The 22,891-nt window shown below is 32.5% G+C and overlaps 1 protein-coding gene across 1 annotated transcript in view; it reads right to left on the reverse strand.

The window, feature by feature from the left end:
• The window catches only part of ADCY2 (adenylate cyclase 2), a 589,713-nt gene extending 567,035 nt beyond the window's left edge, over window positions 1–22,678 (reverse strand). Inside the window, 3 exon segments of the mRNA XM_074279140.1 lie at window positions 3,312–3,488; window positions 3,490–3,510; window positions 21,962–22,678. Coding sequence (XP_074135241.1) covers window positions 3,312–3,488; window positions 3,490–3,510; window positions 21,962–22,207 — 444 coding nt within the window. The 5' untranslated portion in view covers window positions 22,208–22,678.
• Window positions 22,679–22,891: the final 213 nt, after the last annotated feature.

Here is a 22,891-nt window from a genome sequence, read left to right on the forward strand (position 1 = left end):
TTAATACTATTATCAACAAATAGGATTTTATTTTATAACTTTTAAAATTTCCCCAAATAGTATAACAGGCTATCATCAAAAATTATAGAAGGAAATTTGACTGTCATTAGTTGCTCTTTTGTTTTTGAAAGTTCTCATCATTTGTTCATCTCCTTCAGGTAATGAAGTATTAACAGAAATACTGATTCTTGAAGCTGGAAGGGAGCTTACAAAGCATCTAATTCACCCACTACCTGAAGAGAAATCTGGTTCATAATCTCTTAAAAATGAATATTTGGCCTTTTATTGAAGATTTTAAGGGAAAAAAAGATTTTACATATTGTAATCTTTTAAAAAGTATTTGGGGAAAGCTATTCAGTCTTAGATATATCCTAGTACTTAACCTCAGATTGTCTTAGTTAACTGTAAAATGAAGATAATACTATCACCTATTTATCAGAGTTGTAAGAATGAAATGTATTTTTTAAATCTTTTAGCCCAGTGTTTGGCATGTAGAAGGAATTTAATAAATGCTTTCTCCTCTGTCTTCTACGAAGCATGATTGTCCGCATTCTCTATCTTTTAGGCTGAAAATGTATTAGTTAGAGGGGAGGTACTCTTTTCTTCCTTTTAATTAATAAATAATAATAATTAATATAGACTTAATGAGAAATACCTTCTTTTAAAAATTTTGGACCTCTATAATTTTTTTTTTATTTTTACATCAATTAATCTCTGATATGCACCCTCAATTCCCAGTAAATGCCCTCTGGGATTAAATGAAGATGTGTAAGTAAAACTACCTGACAAAATAATTGCTTCGGAAAACAGGTGTTGCATTCTACATTTATAACCCTTCACTTCTCTACCAAGAAAGGACAAATGCTTCATTATCAATCTGTGCTTTAACACCAGCTGAATGTTCATTGTTCATTGTAGTTGATCTCAGTTTTGCTGCCTTTAAATGTTTCTTCAAGCTATTGTGATTCACTGTGCATATTATTCCCATGGCTTTTATCACCTTACTCAACAACATTTGAATCAATTCTTCCCATAATTCTCAGATTTTCAGTTGTAGGAATAGTAAGGTTTGTGCTAACCAGAATGTAGCAGAAAAATACAGCAATTTTATTATTGGAAAATATTTGAATTGATAGAATTTTAGCTGCTGCTCCAACCCCATTAACCTGACTTAAATTTTTTTTCACCATTTTTCAGTACCAATATCCTGCTCACTAGGAAAAAAAAAATATTACTTTTACTTTTCCCAAGCATATCCTATGTGAGATATATCTAATCACAAGAATTATTACCATGCCCATTTTATCTGAGATTGTACAAACATATCAGAGTAATTTTCCTGCTTTACCCATTTCTCCTGCTCTGTTTTACCTTTATTTTTCACTTTATTCTGCTGGGTGGCCCTTTTTCCTTAAGGAAGAGTCCCTCAGAGTACAGGATGCCAGCAAATGCCCTTTGCTTGTTTTGAAGTTGGTTTGGGCATGAATTATTTCAGAGATGACATTACATATCCCCCAATACCCTAACATTTTGGTACCCCAACAGAATGAGATATACAACAAATATACAGACTGCCTATTCTATCTAGACTTCTGTTCTTTCCTCTGGCTTTGTCTTCGTATCAATCAGACAGAATGTTGTGAGGGAGGGAAACTTCATTTCTTGAGCTAATATTTAAAAATCAATATTAGTTTGGCATCTTCTACTACCTTTGACTGAATTTTTGACGAGGTTGTATTGTGTTTGAGTACTACATGTTAAAAGAGAATTAGCTGGCCTTTGCCAAAGAAGTGTGTAAGGTCTTGTGCCTCAGTAGATGGCAGCAAAACTCAAGAGAGGACCCTGAAGAGATTAAAGAGCTAAAGTCCAGCATAAGACAACAAATAAAAGTTTAGCAATTATAGATTAACAGTTACCCAGTAGAAATAATGGAATTAGATACAACATCCAGCAGAAAACAATTATGTTCTATGGCACTGAAACAAAGTAGCAGAAAGCAGGACAATGGTATCACTAGAGAACAATGGTAGCTCTGCAATATCAGAGGTGTGAACTAGTTTCATGTGGTCTTTTAAGCATATTCCCTGATCATATGAACTCTAAATAGTATGAGGTATCAATGTTTTCTGGTCATTTGTATTTTCTCCTATCAGTAGTGTGGTAATCTCTGTGTAGATATGTATATGGGAAGATGCTTTCTTGTCATTTTCCTGTCTTTTCTATTTGATAAATGCATTTTAAAATGTATGTCTTCTGATTTACCAGTAAGTAAGCATATTGATAGGGGCTTCTATCCTATGATTTTAGGAGCATACTAATCTATAGAGTGCCTAAAAGTTGGAATTCCCCAAAGAACACCTTAAGTAAATCATTTATATTCATAAAAGACGCATTTTTGCTTCTGCTCTTTTGCTTTCTTCCTGGTTAATGACTGAGTCTTGATGATTAATATTTTCTAAAATCTTCATATAAGTAACTGAGTGACTGTCAATCTTTTCATTCTTTCTATCTATACAGTGTGTCAATTAATGAACTAAAACATTTTCATTATATCTATAGTCGTCTTGGAAAAAACTGTCAATATGTGGTTATATTTCATATTGTGTGTTCCATTCTGTTTTATTTATTTGCATCTCCTTATCTCCTCCTGTCTGAAAGCACATCAGCCATTCATAATCTGACTCTGCTGCTGATCAAAAAGAAGGCTTTTATGTACTCTATTATCAACATAAAACAATTTGCTTTCACTTCAGCAGCCTGGTTTACTTCTCTCTGACTTCCAGGGGCTCATCATACTGGTACTAGATTTGATTGACTTTAGTTCTGAAGCTCAGAACTACCATATTTAAATGATCCACCATCTTCAGCCTTCACAGTTGCAGGAACCATACTTATGCATCACAACTTCCAGCTAAAATCCACTAACTGCTTTTTGCTCAAAAATAGCCTTTTGTTTACGAAATTCTTCCAACATCTTTCTCTCCCTGATAAGAGTTCCTCAAAAATCTTTTCTATATAAAGGAAAGTTGATGTCATAAATCTCTGTTAAATGTTTTCAGTTTCTAAGGCTTAGATTTAAGTAGTGGTGACTAAATTGTCATTGTTGTTGCTTTTATTTCTGTTTTGAATATATTGACAGGAGAGTATCTTGTTAAAATATGTTATCCATCAACTTCCTTAATTTTAAGATATCTACTTACAGTAACTAATTCACTTACAAAATTATTTATTTTAGAATAGATTGCAGACATTATAATCAAATCATGGGAAAAAGAAATAAAAAAAAAAAAAAACTTTTTTTGAAATCTTACCTGGTCCCAAGGAAAAATGGAGCCCTCAAAACACATGAATAAATATCCCATGGCAACGAGGCATACCCATATTACCAAGGAGAAAACGCGGAGCAGCTTCTTAAATACAGATTCAATGCAGACGAGAATAAATATTGCGAAGAAAATAGCAAGGGCAGTTGGAACTGTTATTAAAAAATGCCACATGTTCTTTAGCTTCCTGAGAAGAGAAAGGGAAAAAAGTGTTTAATCACTTGGATTAAAAAATGATTTATGTTGTTAAAATCCAATGATCAATAACCAATGTCAAAGAATATCAGAATAAAACCATTATTTCAAGAGTTAGCTGGTTTAAACATTTGAGAACTAAGTTTAATATGAAATAGAAACATGACCTTATACATAAATAGTATAATATGAATTATTTTACAAGTGTAACAACAAATATATCCTTATGTATACAATGCATAATAAATCAAGAAAGTAATTTTGTAATACAAAGAAGCATAAAATTCTGAAAAATAAAATCTACCTAATCCAATCTAGGAGAACAGAATTGGATTTACAGTAAAGAAAAATATTCATACATATAGATAATCACTACTTTAAAAATATATATACTTTCTCAACTAAGTCTAAAAGTAAACTCTGTTACTCTTTATAAAAGTGATCAAGTTGAAAAAGGGAATAGGAATATGATAGTTGGAATAGAGCCATAAAAAAAAAAAAAAACATAAAAACAGAAGAATAGACTACTGGAATTCATCTTGCTTTGCTACTTTCCCCTTCAACTTTCAGAACCCAGGATAGGTAAATAATTATTTGCAAAATTTTACTGTATTTTTTTTCCAGTTACACTTACTTTCTGATTTCTTTTCTTGCCAACTAAATGTAGTAAAAATATAAAACTATAAGCAAAATTTAGAGTTTGAAAAGAAGTTTTGCCTATAGCATGAAATAATTGTTTGGGAGAAATACAAAATAAGAAGCATAATTTTGCTAGAAAAAAAATTGGACTATAGCAAAATGGTAAAGGTCTCTGAATTGGCAATATATAGAGTGGATTTCAATTGGTCAGTGATAGGAAGCCAAAGAAGGATTTGCATAGTGGGATGATGCAATCAAGCTTTCATACTCAGAAAATAACAACAACAATAACAACCAACAACAATAAAAATCTTAAATACAATTGCATTCCGCCCCCCCCCCAATTTTGTAGATAGCTAATTTTTTTTAAACAAATTTTTGGTTCATCTATACTTAGAACCTTGTGTAGGCTACTGGGTACCCCAATAGATAGGCCACTGGGCCAGATGTCTGGAAAATGCAGTTTCAATTTTAGCCTCAGACACTTACCAGCGGTATAATCTTGAAAAAAGTCACTTAATATCTCTCTGCTTTTCTCAACAGAAAAATGAAGATCATAATAGAATCTACAAGCATTGAAATTATATTTGTAAAGCATTTAGTACATAGCCTGGTACATAATGGGCATATTTTTGCAAAATAATTAATGACCTATTCTGGGTACCAAAAGTTGAAGGGGAATGCAGCAAAGCAAGATGAATTCCAGTAGTCTATTCTTCTGTTTTTATTTTATGGCTCTATTCCCACCTGCCATTTTTCTATTCTCGTTCTATAGAAAGTAGCATAGTTTCACTTTTATACTTAATTGAGAAAGTAAAATGTCTTTTTACTTCCCTTTCATTTAATCAATAAGACTTAAAATATTGAGAATATCATATTGTTGAATTAGAATTATGACATTATAGATGGATTAGGCAACATATTTTATTGTTTTTATAAATATTGTACCATTAATTTCAATAATATCAGAAAATTTGTTTTAGGAAGAAAATCTTTAAGGCTTAAATTTAGAATACTTCTCACTCTGTATGATCATTCATCAGTATCATCTTCATTTCATATTTTTGAAGTCTATTGTGCTACTTATATAGCACAATGCATTGGACTTAATATTTGTTAAATGAATGTAGATATTTTTCTATATTTTAAGATAATAGAACTAACATGTATGAATCACCTCAATGGTCATCTATTTTAATATCATCATTTATAGAAAACTAAGTTCTAGAAAAGAAAAGTTGTGCCCCCAGAACATAGTAAAAATAATGCTGGTTTTGACCCAGATTCTTTGATTTCATATCCAAACCTCATTTTATAGTACTCACTGGGTTCTATTCCTTTCCCTAGCCCCCCACCTCACCAGTTCATTATTATCTTCATTGATTTCTTAATCTTTTATAATTACTTAATGTAGAAGTTTCCCAAGGTTCTGTCCTTGCTCTCACCATTGTCCAATTCATAACCTTTATCACTTCTGGGCATTCCTTTTCCTACATAGATCTGGTAATGTTATATGCTTTGCTAAAATTTTTTTCAGATGTTTCTTATTGACTTCCAATTGCCATTCAAATACCTCTACTTGACCATTAAAGCCTATAATAAACCCCAGATTAATCTCTTCTGCACACTGAGTGCTCCAAAAAATAAATCTGTCCACTTTATTCCCAAAATATCCTTTTCTTCTTATGTTAAAATCCTACTATCCTCTAAAACGTGTAAAAGGTCTTTACCAAAAGTTGCTTTCTAGAATCACTTTCTGTTCCTGAATAAGTAAGAAACTTGATTTGCAGATGTTTTTGTTGATATTTTTAAACCACATAATATACTTATTGTGTAAGCAGATAGATGATTTGGTAGACAGAATGTTGCATTTGGAGTGATGAAGACCTGTGTTCAAATCTTATCTAATCTCAGACAAGTTGTATGATGCTGGGCAATTCACCTAATCACTCTATTCTGTAATTTCTCATCTGTGAAATGAGGGCAATAATAATCAAAGAGCAGTTATGATAATCAAATGAGATAATGTATATAAAGCACTTTGCAAATCTTAAAATTATATATATATATGTATATATATATATATATATGTGTGTGTGTATGCATATATACATATATATACAATGTCAGCTGTTGTAATTAATTAATATTCTATCTTATAGCTTCATATTTTATTCTGATAATGGACCATAACTCCTGATGGCAGAGACTATTTTTAGCAAAAATTTGGTAACTCTCAAGGTATTTAATACATGTTTATTATATCACATTATAATATATGGTATCATTAATCTCCCTATCCATAGCATTATTAAATTCCTAATTTAAATATATGTATGTACATGTATACACACACATACTTATTGGATCTTGCAAAAAAGTCCACATCTCTGGCTTCAGTAACATCATTTGTAAAAGAACATGATAACTGCTAAGATTCCTTCTAGTTTTGAGATAATATAAAATGAAAGTTGCTGAAAAAGTATATTCAGCTGAAGGAAAAAAAAAACAAAACTTAAAAAACTGAAGCTACTTGAAACTTATAAGATGTCTTGGGAGGTTCATTGAATCCTAGATCTAAAGGTGGAAGTGATCTTAGAAGCCAACAAGGCCAACTCTTTCATTTTACAAATGGAGGAAATTGAAGTCCATAGAGGTAAAATGACTTGCCTAAGGTCAAACATATAAAGAGTGGTAGAGTTGGGACTTGAACCCAGGGCCTCTACTTCTAGAACATGAACTTTTTCAACTGTATCATTTTGTTGCTGCCTATTCACTGAATGTCTTAAAACAAAGACCGGTTACCCATTTGTCAGATATAATATAGAGGATAAACTCTATCCCAATTCTTTATCAGATTTGTTTTCAACTATATAACTCTTAAAATCTCTTTTAGTCCTAAGACTCCATGATTTTGTATGATCATCTCTTTGTCAGCCTTATTATTCTGAAGGGATGGTGCACTGAAGGGTCAAGAATTCCCCAAGAAAGAGGAGCAATCTTTAACCTAGACATTTTTTCTTTTGAACTATAATTGTGCAAGAGTTCTAATGTGGGCTCTTCAATGAAACAGAAGTTTAAAAAATATCACAAAGAAAAGGTTGGATATTCATTAAGGAGTTCAAAATATTCTATCTGGACTCTGTCTCTTTCTCTGTCTCTGTCTATGTCTCTGTCTCTGACTCTGTCTTTGTCTCTGTCTCTCCCTGTTTTTCCTTCCTAGACTCAAGCACTTCAATTAAATGTCTTCTTAAAGTTAAGATGGATTAACTGAGGACATTTCCTTAAACATGGGAAGGCAAGATTCCAAATGTCTTCCACCTTACAGTTCAAAATGTACAGGATAAGGCACAAATCCATGGTGACACAGAAGCATACTTTTAAAAAATGGTTTTCTCCCAAATAATCTTTAATTACGATGTTCAACATTAAAATATTTGGCAAAAAAAGTAGATAATCTTAAAGTTGACAGACACTAAAAACAATTTTTAAAATCTTTTCAATTCAGGATAAATCACATTACCTCCTCATATTCCATAGAAGGATAGAAGAGCTAGTCTTTGAAAACATCGAACTCTTAAATAAATGTACTAAAAAGTACCAAAAACAATGAAATTGCTAGCATGGTACCTCTAATGCATCAGTCTATCTGAAGAGTTCTTTTCAATTCAGAATTTGTTTCCTTTCCAAATGCTTTTCTGCTAATGGTATCCCACCTAATTGTTAGGCTAATTAAAAGCTCACCATTTTAACTTATTGTATGATAGCACTTTTATTTTAGATGGTAAGTCATTCTTTGTGATTTTTTTTTCTATAAAGCTATCCTTTTTACCTGCCTCTCCATCCTTAACCATATTCATTCTTGCATTTCCTTGAAAATAATATGAGCCTTCATTTAGATGGTATTGAACAGAGAGAACAGCAGTGCTATACAAAATTATTTTTTCAGGTTAAGATATTTTAATGAATGGCTTGATATGAAGTAAAGGTTGCTCTCCAAAATTGTAAGGGGCCAGTGTGCTTTCATGTATTTCTTTGGTCCCCAGTTCTTCACGTTCTTTGTGTGTATGTGTGCTGGAATGGTAATTTGCCTTTAGTCTCTTTGTGACAATTCAAAAGTGGGCCACAAACATTTAACAGCTTGTTCTATCAAAATAAAACCCCAATAGTCTGTGACTTCAGTTGAATTCTCTTTAAAGTTTTCTAATTCAAAATTTTAAAAGAAAGGGGAAAACCTCTTTTTAAAGTTGTCTAATTCAAAAATTTAAATGTAGGTTGTTTCAATGATTTTCAAGCAAATATTAAGATACAAATTTCCTCTCACACCTTTCTATAGTATAGTGATAGGCTTTGCAGACCACAATTAGAATCTGCCAAATCTCTTTTTTAAAGCACATATACGTATTTAAACCATAGAAGACTAATTAAATATATAAGATTACACAATTTAATCATTTTTAATAGGCAATCAATCAGCATGCAGTTAAGTGCTTATTATGCGCTAGGTGCTAGGTTACAAAGATACAAATAGTAAAGCATCTAGATTCAAATACAGTCTCATTTTCAACTTTTTAAGTCCTGAAATTTGTACTTAGAGAAACTTATACATTACTATCCTTTATACACTCTCTTTTCCCACCAAAACTGACTTCTTTTCTGTTCTTTATAACATTAGACAGCCTGTTCTTTATACTTGGAATTTTGTCTCATTTCAGAGCTTTATTTCTTTGAATCCCTAACTAAGTCCAAAGATTAGTTTTAGTACAATCCCATGAGCCTTTTCTCATGCACTTGTCATAGTATTTCCTCTTTTCTCCATGCTGTCCTGTGATATCTTTTATTTTTTTTAAATTAATCTTATTAAAGGCTGGGGTTATTTGAATCAATCACTCTATCCTATTTTCCCGTGATATTTTACCAGATAGAAAAATATCTCAAAAGAATAAATTAGTTTCTCACTCTGTAAGTACTACAATTAATTAGAGTAGAAAATCTTTTGGGATTAAATCCTTATTTTTTTTTTTTTACGATATTTGATCATACCATATACTTCTTCTATAAAATATCAGACCTGTACAGAAATGTGTGTGTGTGTGTGTGTGTGTGTGTGTGTGTGTGTGTTGTGTGTTGGAAGAGAGCAGGGGAAGTATCTCAGCTTTAGTATAATCTCCCTCTTGAAAAGGAGAGATCTTGTGTGAACTTTGGAAGACCAAAAGACTTTGAATTTTTCATTTGCATCCTAAAAGTTGCATCTTAAAAATAGTAGCAGTTAGTGGTGATCATTGGAAGAGAAGACTGAATATTATGAGAAAAACACATTAAAGGCTCTACAAGTAGTTTAGGAGAAAGCTATATGATACCTGAAGGGAACTTTGTAAGTATCCCATGAAAACCAGAAAAAATTCTGGAAACCAGGGTTGTATCACCACATTTCCACATATTTATTTCTTAAATGTTAAAACCAGTTCACAAGACTCTCTATTTCTGCCTCTCTCTCCTTCTTCTCTATCTCTCTCCTTCTCTCTCTCTCTCTCTCTCTCTCTCTCTCTCTCTCTCTCTCTCTTACTGGATTATGTAATGCATACATTATGATAATATATACATCTTAATGTAATATCTGGACAAGTATACACACATACAAAAATAATTCATTATTTCTTTAGTCCTATTATTTTTAATCTGTAACTCTGAGATCTATAATTTCTATAACTCTGAGGATTATAGCCTCTCCCTGCCTCAGTTTCCTAAAAGATTATTATATAAAGATATATAGATATGTCTATATATTTATATCTAATATATTATATGGGAGATTGTGTCATGAACTTGTAAGTAGAAGTAGTATTAACTGTTCTAACTATAATATCTTAAGTAATACTTCTTATTAAAAACTCATAAATTTGCGTGACTGATATCAATCATTAATCATGGAGGGAAGAACACTAATAGAAGGTCCTAAATTATAAAACTTTAGACAAATAAGTCCTAAACATTTTAGGTTTATCCCCTAGGACTCTGGGATGGAGATGCAGCAGACATGCTCAGCCTGCCTGTATAAGTAGGAGTAGGGAGATTAGTTTCAGATGATGAGCTACATGTGCAAATATTTATATGTACTAAATGGGGTTTATTTCTTCCTAATACATTATAAGCTTCTTAATGGCACAGATTGTTTCTTTATTGATTTTCACATTCCCAAAACTAGCAGAATGCTGGTACATAGAAGATTTTTAATAACTATTATAGATTGATTGATTTTTGTTCTATACAATCTTTATACATTCAGAATCTTATTCTTATTGATCCATTTATTCTGCTTTATAGCTATGCATCATCCATCTATTTATCTATCTTTCTATTTATATATCCATCAGTATGTCTGTCTAAAAATATAAAATCTAATGAAACTAAGTGGTGCAATGAAAAAAAAATGTTGGGTCTGAAATCAGAAAGATCTGAAGTCAAATTCAGTCTCAGATACTTGCTATTTGTACGATCATGGGAAAGACCCTAAACCTCTATTTGACTTAACTGTCTCAACTATAAAATGGAGATAATAATAGCACTAATCTTAAAGGGTTGTTGCAAGGATCAAATAAAATAATATTTGTAAAAAAATTACCATAAAACCTGGCATATAGTGCTTTATAAATTTTTATTTCCTACTATTTTCTTTACTTCCCAAATGCTATTTAAAATCTAAATTACAACATAATTATTTTGTTTATTTATTAATGGACTATCTGAATAATAATACATACATATATATTTGGGTGCATATACACCATATTTATTTAAAATAAATTATGTCTCAAAGTCATTTTATTCTTGGTCTATGTCTATAATTACAAAAAGCATTTGAGTGGATTTCAAGGAATCTGCAATCAAATTTCAAACCCAATTATCCCATACAGTGAAAAACTCATCATGGTTCTGGTAAGGATAGAAACTTTTTGCTACACCTATCCTTTCCTTGCTATGCCAATATTCCTGTTGTTATCCAGTTATTTCAATCATCTCTAATTTTTCATGACCTCATTTTATTTATTTTTTGGCAGAGATACTAGAGTGCTTTGACATTTCCTTTTCCATTTCATTTTATATTTGAGGAAACTGAGTTATACAGGATTATAATGTCACACAGATAGTAAATGTTTGAGACCAGATTTGAGCTCAGGAAGAAAAGTTGGCTGCCACTTTGAATTAAACTATAGTGTTGCCTATAATTTTGGATTTGTTTTTCATTATTGTTATTTATTTATTTATTTTATTTATTTATTTTTGTTGTTGTTGTCTTGGTATTTTCCTTCCACTCTAAGATTAGGAGTAAACAGACATCTAGGATGTAATAAGTGAGGTATACAAAAAAGAGCATTTTTCAAAATTACTTTTTTATAGATACACATATTTTAATATCAATAAATTCATTTTTATGTTTATTCAGAAGTAAGTCTTATTTTACTTTTAATAAAGGCTAGGTCTAGTGAAGACTCAAAGTTTCAGCTAGGTAAATAAGGATTGGAGGGAAGGGGAAGGTATTTGTTGCAATTTTAATCCTTTGTCTAATTGTCTTATTTATCTTCTGTTCACTTCTTCACAAACAATCCTTGTAATAATACAGAGGAATAAAAAGAAAGCAGTTTTATTCCTGAAAACTGGGATAGTACTATACTATATCTCATCATATTTCAAGCATTTATAATTAATAAATATTTCAACTAACATAACTTTAATTAATGTAGTCTTATTTTTATTTTATTTATTTACATTTCATTTCATTTTTTTTGAATTATCAACCAGCTTTCCAAGATTCAGTTCAACAAATATTTTATTCTATGCCTATTATCAGCCTGAGAACTATAATAAGCATTTAGAAAGATTTTTTAAATGTATTACAATACACAAATAAAAATTCATGTCTTCAATGCCTCAGGAGATGGATTAAAATGTATAAATAGCACAAAATATATTTGTGCAATCATATGTGATCATGCGGAATATCTGGGAAAACTAAAGCTTCACTTTTCTTTCTCCCTCCTTTCTTTCAATTCCATTCATCACAACCCCCCTCTTTTTCTTTTCTGCTCTTCATTCTCCTTCCTCCATGACTATTTTTCTGCCTTCTCAGTTTCTTTGTAATCCTCTTATCCATCTCTCAGCTCTTTCCCTTTGGTCTACTTCCTCAAAGCTATCTCCCAAGGACTTTTCTGACTGTCAGAATGATAACCATTTTTGTATTTTTCAAGAATTCCTTTTCTCCTTTATTGCTCACCTCTAATAATTTTGAAGGTCTTCCTGGAATTGTAGCAATCAATCTTTATCTGGGACTTATATTTTGTTTCTGATATGATTTTTCTATACTCAAATTATGATTAGTTGTGACACTCATCTGTTGATAATATGAAAAATGATGGAAATGAAAACATTGCCTGTTTTTGAAGAAGCAACTTGTCTCCAGACACTTGAAATACATAGTAAAAGATTTGCCACAATTTGCTAGTCGTACAGTTCTATGCATTTTTCAAAGTGCTTTAACTTTCATTTCTAGGTCTTCAAAAAGACTTAGTTTTTTTACCAATCTACTGTATTTATCATATGTTATGTTTAACATAGTTTTTATACATATATTACAGTCTTCTACTATTCTGTAAGCTTTAGGAGTTGAGACCTTATCTTGAAGTTTCTTTCTCTTTCTGGAGTTATTGTAAAAAGTTTCATGACAAAGCCTGGCCACATTTCTCTAGTTTCTGATGCCCTTCTTAGCATTATGCTTGTAGAATTTTGCACACAGTGAGGACTTGATAAATCTTCATTGCTAAATTCTGACTCAGCCTCTTAACGATAATATGATACTTCATTCTAAAAGATAGGACACTAGTTTTGTTCATCATATTTTATGGCAAAAGACATAGAGAAAGGTCACAATGAGGTTGGTAGTAAGGTAGAGAGGCTTAAAATTCAACCTTGTATTATCTACTAATTAACCTTTCAGCCACACTGCACCTCTTTACATAATTTATTTGTCTTCGATTATCAGGCTAGATGGCTTTTGACATTTCTGCACCATCCAATTTGTTTATTTGTTGTGATAATGTATTTAGTTTGTCATTTTCTATTTCATCTGTAATATTTTAAGCCCATTGACAGTTTGGAATATTTTAATTTTAACTTTTATTAATATCTATAGTTTTTTTTTAATGGCACAGGAAATTGAAACAAACAAAAATGAACATATTCTTCTGGGCAAGAGCATGGGAATGAAATATAAGATCTTTGAACTCTAATTTTCCCTTAAGTTAAACTTTATCAGTAATATGCAAACAAGCTAACTGGCTAATGAAAAAAGAATTGTAATTTTCCCCTCCAGTTTCTTCTAATCAGGTACCCATATCACAATGAGTACTGATTTGTCACCTCTCTCAAGGAGGTAAAGTAGAGTATTATCAAGATCAGTCAATCTGGTCTATAAATGGTTAAGATGTTGAAAGAGCAATGTAAACAGGGAATTCTCCTATGGATTAGAGCAATGCTTCAATTTATAAAAATGGCTTTTCACTATGTTCATTAAATGTATTAAAGAATACAAGAACTTTTAAAATTTTCATTACATTAGCAATCTTGAATATGCATGTCTTTAAAGGAAATGTCTATACACACGCATATCTATATGTATATCTATATGTGTATATATAGATATACATATACATATATGTGCATATATATTATATATCCTACTCTTTAAAAAAAACTTCTGCATCTGTGACTGAACATTTCTTGTTATAGTCTTTCTGTGTTTTTTTTTTAAAGGAAAGAATTTTTTGTTAACAAAACAAATTAGGACATTAAAGAAAGTCAATAAAGAAACCACCAGTAATGTAACATGCAGAATTTAAATATGATGAAACTGTAAAAACATGGAACAAATTCAGCTTGTTTCCCTTTGAACATCCTAACTGCAAAAGGCTAAGGCAAACTGTCTATAGGACTGCTTCTACATCATTTCCTATCATTTATTGGTCAGTACACATTTTGGATAATCTGCTCCATCTTTAGATCATGAAAGCAGTCCAGAGCTTAGGAAATGATAGGAAAAAAATGTGTCTGTCAGTATACAGTCTCTCATTCTTCATTCATCTGTTCTTCATTCCTAAACTCTTTGACAGAAAGGTGAGTTAAAATTGAGGTAGAAAGTTTGTATGGGGAGAAATTTAAAAACAATGAATGTCTTTTCAATTTCAAGGATCTTTAAAATCCTTAGTGTGTCCTGACTAATCTCAAGCATTTAACTGTGTGATCCTAGGAAAGTCATTTAATATCCACCTGCCTCAGGTTTCTCAATTGTCCAAATTAGATAAAATAGCACCTACCTCCTAGAATTGTTGTGAGGATTAAATAAAATAATATGTGTAAAATAATTTGCACAGTATATAACTCTATTAAAACCCTATGCTTCATTTTAGTGTTCTGATTTGATATTCTGGGATTTTGAACACTGTCAATGAATGTGTAATACACAATGACATCTTGAAGTCCAGAAAAGCTGGGTTTGAGTCCTAACTCTAACTCATATTGGCAGTGTGGACAGGAAAATAATTTAACTTCCTGGACCCTAGGCAGCAATCTAAGACTATAAAATTGCAAGAAAATTTCCAAACTGCATTGGTGGAAGGAGGTTCTTCACCAGTAGTTAGTTGATTATCCAATAAATCATAAATGTTTATCTTATAGACAGCAAAACAATTCTACTTTCCCTTATCTACACCCTAAAATTAGTCAAATAATTATCATTTTATAGTCCAAATAACAGTAGCATGGAGCTTTATGAATTGCTTTCTCTCCAGGAAAATTGATTTGTGCTAGGAATTTAATAAAAAAATTCTCACAATCGATAAATGAATAACTATTGGATGATTATCAACTGTGTTTCTGAAATTGAGCTATTTGTTACTGAAGAAATGAGAGAGTATTGGACAGAACATTTAATTTCAAGGATGCTTATAATCTAGGTAAGAAGCAAGAACAACACACATAAAGTAATTTGAGTAATTTCAGACAATATAATTATGGGCACTGCAATATCTAGGACATCTGGTCTTTAGGGCAAAGAGAGATTCATAGGGATTAAAGATGAGTTAACAGGGATATTTCAGAGCAACATCACCTTTCAGAACACAAGGCTCCATGACAGAATGGAATACCATTGTGATATGGTGAGTCAGAGAGGAAAGAGATATCCCAAAAGATCCTGCAATTATCACTTATAGGAAAAGTTCACCTCAGTTATGACTAGATCAAGTTTATTGAAGAATTCAATTATAGTACAGCTCTAAGGTAGACTATTTAATAGTATATTTCAAATAAATTATTCTTGCTAACTCAGCACTGAACATGTGTGCACATATGCATGTGTATATGTATGTATATGTGTGTATATACACATACATGCACACACAAATGTATATCTCATAAATTTCATCACCCCTGGACAAATTCTCAGTCATTCCAATCTAGTTGAAATTAAAATATGCCATATAAAAAGATGCATGGAAAATAATATGATCTTTAGAATTACTGAATTTATTTTCAAATCTAATCTCTACCCTTTTTTTATCTGTGATGCTGGGGAAATTATTTAAATTTTCTGCTTTGAATTCTGAGTTGAAATCTAAGCTCTGACCTTTTTTTCTATTAGTATGACCTTGGGGCAGTTAAATTCTCCAGATGTCAGTTTCCTGACATAATAATCATGACTTAGATTAGATGACCTCATTTGACAAATATTCATTAAGTACACTATTATATACAATAAATACTAGTCTAGGTTTTAGAAGTTACTAACATAAGTTGTAATTGGTCATTGCTCTTAAAATGCTTAGGGTAGTTGTGTGATGTTGTTATTTTGGCACTTCAGTAACTGATTTTTCTATTTTGTGGTGCAACACAGACTTACTTTCCAATGAATTTTTCTTTATAATGAAAAGTTTCATGATAGAAAGATAAAAAAAAAAAAACATTAACTTCCAGCATAGGATTTCCTGTCACTGATAATTATTGATGAAAGCACGTCAATGTCATGAACACAATCATGTTAAAAGTAAACTGGGGCACATTTTCCCCTGAAGCAATGTTAACTTAATATTGTGATAAGATGAATATTGCATTAAATTATAAACAATTACTGGTTTTCACTTAGTGTCTATTTGTAGATCTTACTGGAATATACAGTGTTGAAGATAATCCTTGTGCAACCCAAAGCTAGGCAGATAACTGTTATAACTTTCAGACTAAAGAAAACATATTTAAAATATTTTTAAAACATACAATCACATGCACATATGCACACAAATACCCCCATCACACATTCACAAAAATGAAAGAATAAGTTATATCAGTACAACCAATCAATTGTAAGGTATATTTTTAATATAAACAATAGTTCAATCAAGAAATTTCAAAAAGTAAATGGGGAAGGGATGGAATAAGCAATTTTGAATCTATGTCCAAATGGCATATAAATAAAAATATTTCTAAAGCTAATTAAATAAAAGAAGATATTTTAAACCACAAAATGTTTTATTCAATTCTTCTACAATTTCAACAAAGCATCTATAGAAATTTCAGCTTTATTCCTCATTCTGTAGACTATATAAAAATTCTATCAATAGCTGTCTCAAGAGTCCAAGCACGTTCATCTAATTTATGGGAACCTGTAAATAACTGTTATGCAAGGACTGACCTGGTCAAAGAATTACCAGACTGTTAACTAGAAGGAAAACAAAATGTCTTTTTCAGCCACAGTTACTTATTAAGATCATATGTTGAGACACAATAGAGTTATAAATTGTATTAAAGAAAGGAGTATATAGTTAGATGAAAAGGAATAGTTGAATTATTCAGGCAGGAAAATGGGTGATCCACAATTGGAAGCAGCAGCACAGCTGTTTTTTTTTTTTTCCCCAAAAAATTATATAAAATGTGTCATAAGTGTCATAAGTATCCTTAACAACCATAATCTTCCTCCCCCTACTCCTTTCCACTGAACTTCTTGGAACAGGGACTTATATACCCATACTTCAACAAATATGAAGGCAGAGTAACTGTACACACAACTCTTTTGAATAAGGGATCTGTATGCATAGTACCTCAATTTCAACCTCTGTCTTTCCTTTTCCTCCCCCATCTTGTGTTTGTAGAGGAGGAATCCATCTCCCTTTTCCCACATTAGCCCATGTGGAAGAGAATCTATTTGATTATTACGGAAAGAACATATCAATTCTTTCATGGGTTTGATTATTTAGGGTTACTGATACTTTTAATAAATGTTCATTATCCATATAAAAAGAAACATCTAAAACACAAGTAATTCTGTTATTAGAAAAAAAATCTTAAGTGAGACATTTTAGCAATTAAATAATAAAAGTAAATATGAATATTAGATCTAATTATTATCTTATCTAAGAGTTGTCAAGGAAGAATAAAGACCTTAACTTGTACCCAAACATTCTAAATGTTAGGGAATAAGGAGGGAAAGAAATAAATTTGAAAGATGGAATGATATCTTAAAGTGGGGATAGGACAGATTACTAAATTGCTTGGCATTTTTAATATAGTATTATCATCATCCTACTGTGCCTAAAACCCAAACATTTTGTAAAAACTCCATCAGTGTTTACATATTGAAAGCATAAATTTTTCTATAGGTTTTTAGAAAAGAAATGCAATCATAAAAAACCCAATATGTGAAAAAAGTATAGTTTGTAATGTGATTTGTTAACTTGAGAATTATGAGAATTATATTTTCAATCTTAATGTGGAACATGAACTGCCTTACTATAATTTATAACTGCTGACTATTCTGAAAATAAGTCTAAATAGTTAGGATTTTGTACTTTTGTCCAAGTATTTATTTCAAACTTAAATTTATGTAGAAAAGATCTGAATATGTACGTATGGAAACTAGGATGTTAGTTTTGTGGAAAAACATTTGCATTCCTATAAGTAAAAAAAAAAAAAAAAAAAAAAGGTTTAAAAGGTTTTAAACTAAAATTCAATATCATTGAATATGTGTATTAAATATTTTTCTACCCTTTGTAAGGAGTAAAGTTTCTATCAATTTGAATATTCAGGACAAACTCTAAGTTCTATTTACATTGTTCTATACATTTAGATAGTTTTCAACAAATAAAAATTCTCTAAATAGTCAAGTTAATTTTAAGGAACAAGAAAATTTATACTTAAGCCCTTGTGGTATCCACTTTAGGATTTAATTACAAATTCTCTCTTAAAAGTATTTGCAAAGTGTCATAACCACCTTATTTATAAATCAAAAATTGGGCTTCTTACTGAAGTGAACTTAAATCCTTTTGAAATTCTGCAAAATTAAAGCAATGTTAAATTAAGATAAATTTCATTATTGATTTAATTTCGTATCACAAGCAAAGATATGCAACAGAAACACAAGGTATATGCTAGAAATATTCTGGAATTATTGATTCAAATCAAATATTCAAAGAAAGTACAGTGATTTATTAAGAATTGGCTAGACTTTTTCTACTACTAAAACCTGATGAAAGTCTCTTAATTTAAATCAGACACATTCAGGGGAAAATAAGGAATCAATCCAAGATTTCAGGCAGCAAAAAATAGATCTGCTTAGCTCCTGAATTACATCAGAGCCAAGCTATTCTAGTAAAATGTTTTAAGGTGGAAATCTGGGCAATATCCCAAAGGAAATATTTTAATATCCTGAGGTGGAAGTCTCTGAAGACAAACTTTTCTTCAGTCTTACAAAGAAATCATCTTAGGCCCATTGAAAGCACCACAACTTCAAATGAAACTTCCTCTTCTTGTGAAGCTCTCCCCACTAGATTTCATCTGACTTGGAGTTATAATAAGGTTTAATATGATGTCTTCACAACAACAACAACAAATCACAAGGTAACAGAATTCCCACATGTCTCAGCACCTTCAATGGGTCTAGTGTAAGAAAATAATTCAAGTTCTTCACTTAAAAATTGTTTCTCTCTGGTCGGATTATCTAGGTTAGTAAATTCAAACAAGATTCTGCTTTCAGTAGCCAAAGACAGCAACCATTACTTGTGAAAGCAGATTTAATCCTAGGTTCCTGTAAAAAAAGAGTTCACTAAAGTGGATCTATATGATGAGTGAGAGTGGAACCAGGTCACAAAGAAATAGGCTGATACTGCTGTGTTTGATTTTACTCATCATTGGTCCTAGGATTTCTTAACAAATCTTCTAAAGGGAGAGGTAGCAGCAAATTTTTGAAAATATGATGCTTCAGGAATGAATGCTTTTAGATAAAGAATATTTGTCAAATTATTATTCTAACATTTCAAAAAAACACATAATAGCTAAATAAAACATAATATATAGAAATTATTTTACTTTGTGATACAACTGAAAACACATTTGATTCTGGAATGAGGGGACAAGTATTTAAATTCTACCTCTGGCTTATATGACTTTTAGGAAGTCACCTGGGCCTCTTTCTTCCACCTCTATAAAACAGACACTTTCAAGTAGGTCGTCTTTGTGGTCTCTCTCAGATCTAAATCTGTGATTCAGTCCCCAAAACAAGTGAAATGAAATTAAAGAAATAACTCAGACTAGCTTCTCCACTCAAAAAATTTGATTGATATTTTAGCACTTACTATGATGAAAAACTAAAAGAATTAGAAAATATACTCAGGCAAAGAACAAAGTTAAAAGAGGCCCCAATTTCTTACTTGTCTTTAAACAGATAAATGGATGCTATAAATAGATGGTCATCTGATTTCCATTCTCATTTACAAGAAAACAAATGAATATTATGAATTTAGGACTGGATCTAAGCAGGAACTTCCTGAAAATGAGAGTTGTTTAATGCATCGAGGGGAAGTTATGGATTTTCCTTACTTGGAGGCAGTAAAACATATAGTATACACACACACACACACACACACACACACACACACACACACACACACAGGATATCATTTGATTTTCAAGACAGTTCCTCAAAAAGACAATGAACTAATATTTGAACTCCTTTACCAGTTCTGTGATTAGAGAATACTATCTCAGTGAAAGAAATAAATGCACTATGAATAGGGATATTTAAAACTTGGCAAAAATAGCATAGAAAATGAATACCAGAAAGAACTGACCTATGTAGATAGTGAGAATCTATTAGGTCTTTTTGATTTTTTAAATACTTATCACATTTTCACATGTGTGAACTGATACCAAAATATCCCTTCCCGTATGCTTTAATGGTCATATTGCCTTTCTCTTATCCAAGAAATCAAAAATATCATATCTTGTCAACAAAATAAATTTCATATCCTCTTCAAATAAACAAAAAAGGAATACCAAGTAACCCTCTGAGAATAGATATTCAGCATCACCAATGAATAAAAACTGAGTACTAGTTGGTTCAAAAACCAAGAAAGCCTCTCAATTGCACCTGATGAAAAAAAAAATGAACAACCATTTTGTTACTCCATTTCTCTCTAAATAAAAAGCATCCTTTTCTTTGATAAAGTAACCAGTGTCAGAAAATATCACCTAGAATGGAGAGAGAAGAAAAAGACAGAAAAAAGTAGAGAGGCAAAAAGAGAGAAAGAGAGACAGAGACAGACAGAGAGAGACAGAAAGATAGAAGAACAATGAAAGCCAGAGCAAGAAAGAAGAGACAGGGAGAAAAGAAAGGAGAGAGAGAGAGAGAGAGAGAGAGAGAGAGAGAGAGAGAGAGAGAGAGAGAGAGAGAGAGAGAGAGAGAGATAGGAGAAATAATAGCAGAATAACCAAATATGTATCTTAGAACAATAAATGCCTTAGAACAAATCTTATATTTATCCTTGTATAGAGTAAAACTTTGAACTGTAAATAACAAAAAGAACCACTGACAGGAATTTACTGCCCTCTACAGACTCACCCTTTCTATTCAAACCAAATGTATAAAGCTGTAGATTTTTGCTTGAAAATGTAAACTGGCAATTGACATAGGTATCATTTGTTGAGGCATTATATCTTCCATAGCACTAAAAGCTACATTTATAAAGTGCACTAAATATACAGTAAACAGACGGAATCTGCCTGTCATAAACTTGTGTAATGGTTTATTTTGATTATCAGTTCATTTCTAGTTGTTTGAGCATGAAAAATTCATAAACTTTCCTTTTCTTTTCATGCTAAAATATTATTATCCCTTGTTCCTTGAGATTTTTAAAAGTAATTTTCATGTCATGAGTTTTACATTATAAAATGTCACAATGGAGATTGTTCAAATGGAAACGACTAGAAATCAATGAACCCAAATAATTTGCTGAGTTTGAGCCCATTCCAATTTGAAGTGACTAGTTTAAACAGGAAAATAGTGTTTGCCTAAGAATGAAAGAAGATACACCAGAACAAGCAATTCCTGACATCTTGACCATAGACCTGAAAATTGTGCAACTTTATTTGTCTGATATCTTCCAAAATAACTTTTTTTTTCTTCTTTTCCTTTCTACATGCTCTTAGCTGAGCCAGGAAAAGAAACCAAGCTTCAAGTAGAGCAACGAGAAAGAGACAGAGAGGATGGGGAGGGCGGAGAAAATTTAGGTAGAGAAGGAAAGATATTCACTCAGCTACTGCAAGGCTGAGTTGCAAAAGGTTTATCTGGTGCAGTCTGAACTAAATAGGTGAGGTCTCCAGAAGGGGAAAGAGTTAGGGAGTAGACGGGAAAGCATTAGCACTAAAGGGAGAGGACCACAAGGGTCTGGGTGCTTCAGCGCGTGTGGGGATACAGGAAAGGGACTTACCAGCCCCAAAGCAAAGAAGACGGAGAGGAGGGCTAGGCAGGCGCCCATGATAATTAGCAACAGGAAGACGATGAGTGGGTGCTGTTGGCTCATACAGTAATAGGACTCGTAGAGCCAGTCCCGGGACTTGTGCAGCCGGACGCCACAGCCCCCAGCCCCGGACCCGGAGCCGCTGCCGCCTCCGCCCGCGGCAGCCTCTGCCCTGTCCAGCAGATAGCGGCGCCTTCTCATCGCTTCTTGCCACATTGGTGTAAGTCTCAGGCCGAGTCCAGAGCCGACTTGTACAGCTGCTTCCTCAGCCCTTCTTCTGTAGCCCACTTCCCACTTCGCTGCCCGATACTCCTAAATCTCAAAGCCAAAAAGAAGAAAAAAAGAAAAGTCTTCCCAGAATTGCTGAGAACAGGGCGAGTAAGCTCTCTGCCCTAGAGATACTGGCCAGGAGGGTAGGAGACAAGAGACCCCCCGACTCCGGTCAGTGGCTGGGCAGTTAGAAGCATGGTGTAGCTTCTGGGACTGCGAGATGCTGCCGCTGCTGCAGCTACTGCTGCCACCAGTTCCGAGATAGGAGGAGGAGAGTTACATTGGAGGAGCTGCCCTTCTGCCTTTTCCACTGCGCGCTTCCGCAGCCTCCACTGCTGCTGCCTCCGCGCATGGGCGGTCTGACAGCTGCCGGCCTCTGGCCGCTAAACCCCAGCACCAACAGACTGGCAGCGGACCGGTCCCGGGGACAGTGGACAACGGGAGAGGGGTGTGGTCAGAGCCTGGCAGTGTGGTGGAGATGGGGGGAAGGGGGGGGAAGGAAATGTAGAGAAGAGAAGGGAGCAGAAGGGAGATCAGTGCTTCTATGGAGACGCTTCCATGGACTGGTTGGGAAAAAGGTGGAGGGGACTTTAGGGTGGGGGAAGGCAATGTTCTCACCCTCAAGAGGAA

Source organism: Sminthopsis crassicaudata, chromosome 1 (genome assembly GCF_048593235.1).
Source record: "Sminthopsis crassicaudata isolate SCR6 chromosome 1, ASM4859323v1, whole genome shotgun sequence".
In the NCBI taxonomy this organism is placed as follows: Eukaryota; Metazoa; Chordata; class Mammalia; order Dasyuromorphia; family Dasyuridae; genus Sminthopsis; species Sminthopsis crassicaudata.